Below are 9,719 nucleotides of genomic sequence, written 5' to 3'. Positions count from 1 at the left end.
ACCAGCGGGGCAGTAGCTGTCGAACCCCCACCGCTTAGGGTTTTCGGTGGAGATGGGTTTTTTCGAAAAAGGGTGTTGAGAGAGAAAAAAAAAGAAAAGTGGCTATTGCAGTGCTAATTCTAGTTGCAAGAATAGAATGCATAAAGAAATAACTAGTCTTGGCACAAACATTACATCACCCATCATCTAGTCCAATAAAGTGATAATTTTCTGTTGTTGAACAATCATCTAATCCATTATAAAGTGATAATTGCATTATGAAAAGGGAAATATTTTCACAAAAATTAACGAAATAGATCCTTGTAGTTGAAGTCTGAGATAGGGATCTGAGCATGGTATTTTTCTTATTCATCTTCTTTTGGGTGACTTGCGTGATAGGATATATTATGTAAATATGCTACTACTTTAGCGATTTCTTGTCCCTATGAACAAGTCCTTGCTCAAATGTAATTAGCAATTGCGAACCTTTTTCTAAACTACCTGATCAAATTGGATAGGTCTAAATCTCCAACAATAACTAGACAACGTGTTCCTCAATTAACCATCAAATAAGCTTAGCTAACTTAATTCTCCCTTTCCCCTTGGTCGCCAAACTTGATAAAACATTCTCTTGAGTCAAATCACACGCATTCCTCCAATCAACTTCTTCAACAAGCTCATTAAGATTTTATCAACTAGCAATTGCAACAGATCATCCAATATTGTTCATTTTTGGTAATTGCAAACTTCTCCTCTCCTATCCTATTTTACTTCTTAATAATAATAAAAAGTTGCAAGCATAAAATGGATATGGTGAAAGTCGACAATAATAAGGCAAAAACCTGATAACACACCTGTGGCTTTTTCAATTTAGTTGTATAATATTGACTTATTGTGACACTATTCATATACTCAACGTTGATATTCTTGTGTGATTACATAACAAACGACAGTCATGGAGTCTTCTTAGATTAATCTCGCTATATATTTTCAAAATATAAATATTTTATAATTAATGGGTTTTTCTACATTAACCCTTGTATTTTTTTTAATTTCTACGTTGTATCCCAAGCTTTTCAAAATTCCACACAATACCCTTAAACTTACCTTTTTCAACGGACAATGCACCTACCGCTGATTATACATCATTAATTTCGTCTATTTTTTATAATCCGGTGGAACGAATCTAATTAACGAATAACCTTCTAAGGGTTAAACTATGTATAAGTCAAATTAGTTCCAATAATTTTAAAAAAATAATGAAATTGATGACATATAATCAGCAATTTGGGCATCGTGCATTAAAAAAGGTAAACTTGAGGGAACCGTGTGGAATTTTTAAAAAGTTGGGGTAAAAATGTAGAAATTGAAATAACACAAGTGTATAACATAAAAAAAACCCTAATTTAATTTAATGTAGTTAAAATTATAAATGATGTGTGATGGCAAACGTGTCAAAACCTTTGAGTACAACTACAAAAAATTACTGATGAAGTATTTAATAAAAACAATAGATTAAATGCATGAGTCAAGATAAATGAACGGTAGAAATTTCTTAAATAATTTACAGTCGTATAAATGACTAATTACGTATATTCAAGTTATGGTCTTCCTCTCTCTATAATCTATCACGGTTGATGAATGAGCTAGGCTGCTCAGTCTACCAACCTTTGTCTACCTATCCTATGTTACTTCACCTTCTTACTATAAATACTTTCCTTAAGGAAAGAAAACATTGCTGTTCTTTTCCAATTAACATATTCAAATGGAAACAACAGGAATAACTTTAAACTCAGATCTTGTCCAACAACCAGCAACCCTAATACCTAATTACAATACCAATGATGATGATGATCAAATGATGTTTTACACTTCTTCTAACAACAATAATCATCATCAATTTATCCAAAACACATTTACATTTCCATCCACTCCTACTTCTTCATTAACTAACAAAATTAATGATAACAACATTAATATTTCTTCTTCCTCAAGTAACCTACTATTCCCTCCATTAATACCTAATTGCTCAGAGTTATCTCAAACTCCTCCTATTTTGGATAATATTGATTGGATTAATCTCTTTTCTTCTTGCTCGGCTCTTGAACCAAGCGCGATATCTGTAGAATCATCTACCTCATCAGCTCAAGCTAATGACAACCACCTCAACAATACTAGTAATATTGATAATACTGTAAATGGTTGCAAGAATCATGGTCAACAAGATAGAGGAGAGAAAGGAATGAGCAGTTATAATAATAATAATAAGAATATTAATGGTACAACTGGTAAAGGAAGGTCATCTGTTTCATGCTCATCTAATAGTATGAAGAAAAAGATGGTACCTCCGAGGTTTGCTTTCCATACAAAAAGTGTGGATGATGTTCTTGATGATGGGTATAAGTGGAGAAAATATGGACAAAAGTCTGTCAAAAATAACTCCCACCCCAGGTATGTCATTTTCTATCATAGTCTATTTTTTGTAGTATCTTTAAAATTCATCAGTATAGATGTCCCAAAAAAAAAAAAAATCATGTGTTATGAAGTAATTAAGTTGGTAAATGGTAAAGTCATATGGAAATGTAAAGAAATTAATAATCTTGTATCAAGTCTCATCTACATCAATGCATTTCTGGCTTATATACTCCCTCCGTCCCATAATATAGTGTTCACTTCTCATTTTTCACAAAAATTAAGGAAAATGGAAAGAGTTTTAGGATTTCACAAAAATATATATTTAAGTAAATGTTTATTGAGTATTTTTGTCTTGGAACTAGTTTTTTTCTTTTTTTTCCTTTAAAATAAAATGTAAGAGCAATAAATATACCTTGGAATGGCGCAAAACAATAAATAGGGGCATATATTTTAAAAGAAAGTAGGGGTATTTTGTAAAGTTTTATGTAGAAATGAAGGATAATTTAGTCAAAATAAATTGACAAAAAAGAAATAGGCACAACATTTTGAGACACCCAAAGAAAAATGCAATCACTATATTATGAGACGGAGGGAGTACTTAAAATAAATTTCTCCTAAAACATCATTGAAATATGTGTTATTATAGTATATAATATAGTGTTACTCCCTTCATCATAGAATCAAATATGTCACGTTATATTTAAATTTGTTATTAGGTAATCACTTAGTGATTATATAAGGTATTGGTGTATTATTGAAGAAACAAATAACCGCATATCGAGATTATAAGTGACATCTTTCAAATATGACATAAAAAAAACTAAAATTGGAATGGGAGTAAAATAATATAGTGCACATTGCGCAATAGGTATGAAGATATCTCACACTGGGTAAATCCTTAACCTTTCCCCCTCTTACTAAGACTACATAATGCTCTTGTAAATTATGGCCAATACCAGATATATAAGCAGTGATTTCAAATTCAGAGATTAATCGTACTATGGCAACTTTACGTAAGGTAGAATTTGGTTTTTTGGGTGATAGTGGAAAAGTTGACAGATAAGTCACCCAAACTGTCACTCTACAGAATTGTACATGAGATTTTCACCTCATACGGCTACTCGTTTAATTCTTTCGAAGCCATTGGATCCTTTCCATAACTCTTTATTTGATATATTTATCTTGAACCTTTATTTTGACTTAACTAGTATTTGGGCCCGGACGTTGCCCTGGGTTGGTATTGTTTTTCGAACTTGATATGCATTTTTTTTCATTCCCGTTAAAATATATTAAGAAAAGGTACAAATATAATAATGTGGACGATTAAAACATGATTAAAAGTTGATTGAGATAATAATTGTGTCATGTATAATAGCAAGAGATTATGGGTTCAAATCTTGTTCCAAGTTAATTTGGATTCTGGTTTCAAAAACACTTCTACTAATTACAATAATCAGATAATAATAAGAGATAGCCGCCATAGCTCTCAGAGTTATAGATAAGGAACAAATTTATATCCACTCATGACTGTCATAATTATTAAATTAATACAATTTGGGAGCATATCTAATGTTTAAACATGAACCTTATACTATTAGGAAATTTAGATATAGGTAGCTTAGTTGATAAAGTCGAAATTAAGATTATATCTCACTTCTATCAGAATTTTAATGACTTGTACATGCAATGAGTGTATTATAGATCGTCTAATTTTACATAGAATGTTGTACAATAATGATTTTTTAGAGCATGTATTTTTTTTTTCTTTTTTGCCAACCTCTATTACATCAAAATGGAACAGATATTTTGATACATATGAAGTATTTGGCCGCAAATATTAAGTTTCATGGACGTCCACCAAGAATTTTACTTCCTCCACTTCCTTTTTTTAATATATTTTAACGGCATTTTAATAATTACTCAAAGAAAGCCAGCCTCATTCAGTCATTTGTAAATAATAATTATAAGGCATTTTAATAAATAAAAAATCAAAAATATATGAGGTCTTTAACAGTATCAATGAGTAATTTTGAAATAGGAGATGAGATCCTAAATAATTTTATATTAATGATACAATATGCAAAATTAAAATTGATGTATAGTAACTTTAACTAAATTTAATTACATGCTTAAAAGTGTTAACACATGCCTTATGTAATTTAGTAAACTGGAGGGGGGTGGGGGGGGGGGGGGGGGGGGGGGGGTTTCAAATTTACAGTAAATCTATGTATGAGTCCGCTTAGGTTCGAGCATATTTTTTGACCCGCAGTCGAGTCCAACCCGTCCCGGTTCGATTTTTTAAGCTTTGGGACGGGTATTGGGGAAGCCAAAAATGACTTTTTAATTTTTTTTATCCCAACATAATTTTGGCACGAAAATCACGCACTTTTTGCCAGAAATAGCGAACTTTGGAGACAGAATTTTGGCTCGAATATTGACGCGACCCGATACATGATCACCTTTAATATCAGTATATATGTATGCGTTTAAATCTTTACGAGTTTTAATATCATTATCTGAACCTTGTTGAACATAATTCTAACTTTTTCTAAATTTGCATGGCTTGCATGGGGAAGGAGTTATTATCGTTGCACGTACCACACATGCAATGTAAAGAAACAGATACAACGACATTCAAGGGATACAAGAACCGTAATTACAACATACGAAGGCATTCACAATCATCCTAGCGAAAAGTTGATGGAGACCTTGAGCCCTCTCCTCAAGCAACTTCAGTTCCTCTCTCGATTTTAGGGTTTTATTAAGCTCTATGAATATGAATATCCTTGTAGTTAAATGTAATTAATTGCTAATCAACACCACGAACTTGGTGCAAATTAATTAGTCTTTCAATCTTTTGTAGTTACACAGTGCACATACAAAATGTACAAGAAAGGCAATCAAAAAGTTAATTAGACCCGTAGCACATGTTAAATTTATTGTTTTCTTCTTTCCATGGGTTTGCTAAAACTAATCTTTATATATAAGGTATATATTATGAGTTAGTTGCATAACCTATATAATATGATATAGAAAACGTAGTTATTAGGAAGTCTCCTTTGATTCGTCTCAAACGATACTTCAATAATATCAAATTTTATACTTTTTTACACACACACGAACATACATATATATATATATATATATATATATATATATATATATATATATATATATATATATATATATATATATATATATATATATATATATATATATGTATACATATATATATGTATACATATATATATGTATACATATATATATGTATATATATATATATGTATATATATATATGTATATATATATATGTATATATATATATGTATATATATATATGTATATATATATATATATAGCATTGGAAAATGTACAAATCGAAGTTTGAACACCGTTCACCTAAAAGAAAATATAAACATTAATATGGACGAGTACAAAATGTATTTTAATATTGTCTTTGTCTTATAATAATACTACCTCCGTTCCTTTTTTTTTATCCATATGAGCCACGAAGGCGGTACAAAGTACAAAGAAGGGGAGGGGGGATTCGAACCTGTGACCTATCATTCACAGTACCTCAATCTTAACCACTAGGCCAAGACATCCTTGGTACCTCCGTTCCTTTTTAATAGTTACATTTTCACTTTTGACACTATTCACAAATTTTCCTTTGACTGTCGTTTGTAATTTATGGTTAAGAAAAAATATAATCATGTGAAATCTTGTTTGATTCGTCTCGATATGTACTTTTAGAATATCGACTTTTTATATCTTTTACCACTACAAAATTAGAGATATAAAGACTGAAAGTAGAGCATTGGCATAAGTGAAAAGTATAAAAACAACTATTAAAAAGAAAATAAAGTAGTATATGATAAGAGCAAAAAAGTGACTTAATATCTAGAAGTAATACCTTTCACTTCAAAAAATGCATAGATTCCAAAAAAATGAGGTTTTTGTACCAAAAAAAAAAAAAAAAAAGTGCCTAATAAAGTATAAACAGAGTGGAGCGTTGTATATGTTTGGTTCTGATTAGTTTTGTTTTTGAATCCATATGAACTATGAAGGCAGTACAAATTACAACAAAGGAGAGGAGAGATTCAAACATGTGACATATCGTTCACAACACCTCAATATTAACCACTAGACCAAGATATCAAGAGTTAAGTTGCTTCAAATACTTCAATTATTTGATGGTTTGATACACATATCAGACTTGTGATTGGCCATATTAGTTAAAACATTGAATTTTGTCAACGGAGTTAAACCCAAAATACAGAACTAAATTAGTTAATTTTCTTTTACCTACCGATTGGCCGACTTTAAGCAACCTTCGTAGATTCTGCTGAGATCCCAAGTCTCCAAGTGGGCCCTCTTGGCCACTCACGACCTTGGCTTTTTAGAGAATCCCGCTCCTGTGTCGTAAGACTTGTAGCTTGGCAGTCTACCGGGTGGGTTTGTTTCTCTTTCCAGTTTCGAGTGTCTTCTTGGATAGTTATAGTGGCCCATAGGCGCGAGATGTACCTTGGGCGGGGGGGGACATTATCCTTTTAGGCTGTGGTCGTTTAGTCCATAGTCCATCAGTAGAGTCGATTAAAGTAAACCCAAACCATTCCAAAAAATAATCGGACTTGGCCAAATTTTTGGGCGCGATTTTCGAGTCGACTCGACCTGTTGGGACAGGTTTGGACTACCTAAAATTATTTACGAATAATTTTTGCCCAAAATGCAAGCTTTAGCCACAAAAAATTGGCCCAATATTTGAACCGACCCTTCCCAACAAGTGGGTAATTCTTTTGACAATACCCTACTTGAAAAGGTTTATTATTAAGATTGGTAAGAAGTTTGGAACACTACTGGATTCTCCAACATTTTCGAATGCAGTGATTGTGCTAGCTTCATCAAGTGAGGAAACTTCATAAACAAAGTGTGAGTTTTGGATGGACTAATTTGCATATCAAGATTATGCGGTTGAATATGAAACAATGTTTTTTGCGTTGCAAAATCTGATTTACCTTTGTGGTGCACCCCGTTTGAAACCCTAGCTTTGCCATTGCATATACTACAATAATTGTAAGATGATCTTACATGACACCATATTATACCTCACCTTTTACAAACAAAAGTCGATTCTAATTGACGTACAGGCTATAACCCATGATTTATCCCTAGACGCATCTTTTTTCTTTCTTTGGCAACATAAACAAAGTTAGTGCCTCGCTATTTGGTACCATCGACAACAATCCCCTACGAATCCTGAACTGCAGCCCTACGAATACTAGACTTGCAGTTCAACTATTATGAAGACATGAATGCTCTGAACTACAGTTAAATGGCCACTATGTTTTCTAAGGTAACTCGCTCTATAGTTTTCGACAAATTGGTGCATATCTTATACCCAAATATAACAGACATTGTCACAAAATACTAGGGATACAAGTGCATACATGATTAGAATATTTCTTCTGTAAAACACAAAAAGAATCAATTATTTTATAAACATGCTAGAAATCTATATGACCTGAAATTTCTCTAAAAGGAAAGTGGATTTTTGAAAAAAAAAATATTAATAAAAAAACTATGACTATCACAAAAACTGACTTTATAAGAAGAAAAAAAACGACTATATCATACAAAAATTGACTATTACTCCCTCCGTCTTTTTTTATTTGCTACATTTTGTCATTTAGGGGTGTTTCAATTTATTTGCTACATTTGCAAATATTTCCATATATAGTACATAGGTCCAACACTTTATTTACAAATTTGCCATCACTCCCTTCTTGATTTTGTAAATGTTTCCATATATAATACATAGGTCCCACAATTTACCTATTTGCTTTTTTGTTAATTCCATTTATGCCAATGGTCCCCACTCCCTCATTGGTCTTTGTGAAAAAGTGCTTGTAGCAAATAAAAAAAGACGGAAGGAGTATTTAAAAGGCCATTGTACCATGCAAAAATTGACTATTATCATAGCCAACGTAAACCGACTATTCATATTTTTTTCAGTGCACAATAAGTTATTGTTAACCTAGTCTACCCAAGACATTTTGAAAAATTAATTGCAACTCAAAGCCAATTTCACCCTAATCCCAACTTCTCAATTATTTTTTACTCTAAAAATCATTGAATTGCTGGACCAAGCATGAGTTGCATAACCTATATATACAGATGACTATATCCCTTCTCCTTTGGGAAATCTATTCACTCAACCTACAATTCGCCATGAGCCCTAGTTTCCTAATCCACATGATCCTCATCAAGTGTATAGATAGCAACTAGCTTTCAAACCTATGTGACATGTTCTAGCTTCACCAAAAGTCAAAACAACCAAATAACTCATCTTAGCATTCGCCAAATCATAAGAGCTCCATCCAAAAATCAATATAAAAAGCAATATGCATGGTAAAGACATTCAGAGTGTTGATAAAGAATAATCAAACCATACAATCCATAAATCAACTCTACTTATTAATGTAAGAAGATGCATTACACCCACCTTATGTTGTTCATCCACAAACCCTCATCCAATATCACCAATTTCTCTTCCCACGAATCATTTACCCTCAAACAACCAGCTCATTATAAATAAATAAACCACCATCAAACACCAGGAATAGCTAAAGTCACTAGCACTGATTGAGCACTCGCGGCAGACAGGAGGGAGGAATCAGCAAAATACAATTCTGTTACACATTCAAATAATTGAGAACCCTTGAGGCAAACAAATCAGGAAACCCAAAATATAAGTGATCAGCAATAAATCTTGACGTCAATCTTTACTTCCTCTGTTCCATATTTCTTGCAACGATTGCAATTTCGAAGTTTCTAATGCACTACGTTAACCATAAATATCTTCATCTATGCATTAGTAAATTGCTCGTTGAAATCAATTTAAGTAGATTTCGTGTAAAAAAAAATTACAAGATATGGTGAGAATACATAGTCAACATCCATAAAGTTTAACCTTGAAATTGCATAACATTATGGAGCACAGGAAATAGTTTTCTAAGAGGTAGGAAAAGCTCTAAATCACCAGTTCGAAAAAACCTTTCCGCTCTACTAGATAAAAAAAACTCTAATCAGTCGGAATTTTCCTCATTGAGATTGTATAAGATCAGATACCAAGTTATAGAAATCGTACACTTGGACATGATTCCTTATAGCTTTAGAAATAAGCACCAAAAAAAGCTTTCATTTTTTAACTTCAAGAAAGGACACAAAACATAGGGATGAAGACATCGATGGTAGTACAAGCGCATTCCACAAAACCCACCAAAATCACTTCCAGAAGGTCCATAGTTCGTAGCAGTAAAAAGTCC

At 32.2% G+C, this 9,719-nt stretch overlaps 1 protein-coding gene across 1 annotated transcript; it reads left to right on the top strand.

Moving 5' to 3' along the window:
* The first annotated feature begins 1,735 nt into the window (after window positions 1–1,735).
* On the top strand, window positions 1,736–5,341 carry LOC104892236 (probable WRKY transcription factor 56). Its single transcript, XM_010678106.4, has 2 exons — window positions 1,736–2,430; window positions 4,971–5,341. Exons 1-2 carry the CDS (start codon window positions 1,745–1,747, stop codon window positions 5,146–5,148), a joined length of 864 nt encoding a protein of 287 aa, XP_010676408.3. The 5' UTR covers window positions 1,736–1,744; the 3' UTR covers window positions 5,149–5,341.
* Window positions 5,342–9,719: the final 4,378 nt, after the last annotated feature.

Source organism: Beta vulgaris, chromosome 5 (assembly GCF_026745355.1).
Source record: "Beta vulgaris subsp. vulgaris cultivar EL10 chromosome 5, EL10.2, whole genome shotgun sequence".
In the NCBI taxonomy this organism is placed as follows: Eukaryota; Viridiplantae; Streptophyta; class Magnoliopsida; order Caryophyllales; family Amaranthaceae; genus Beta; species Beta vulgaris.
This window is presented reverse-complemented; position numbering and strand designations above follow the sequence as displayed.

What these genes read in the sequence shown, in the direction of transcription:
- LOC104892236 (XM_010678106.4), top strand. Translation starts at nt 1,745, where the DNA reads ATGGAAACAACAGGAATAACTTTAAACTCAGATCTTGTCCAACAACCA. An exon ending in AAAAATAACTCCCACCCCAG is followed by an intron (nt 2,431 to 4,970) that starts GTATGTCATTTT and finishes TGCATGGGGAAG; the next exon opens with GAGTTATTATCGTTGCACGT.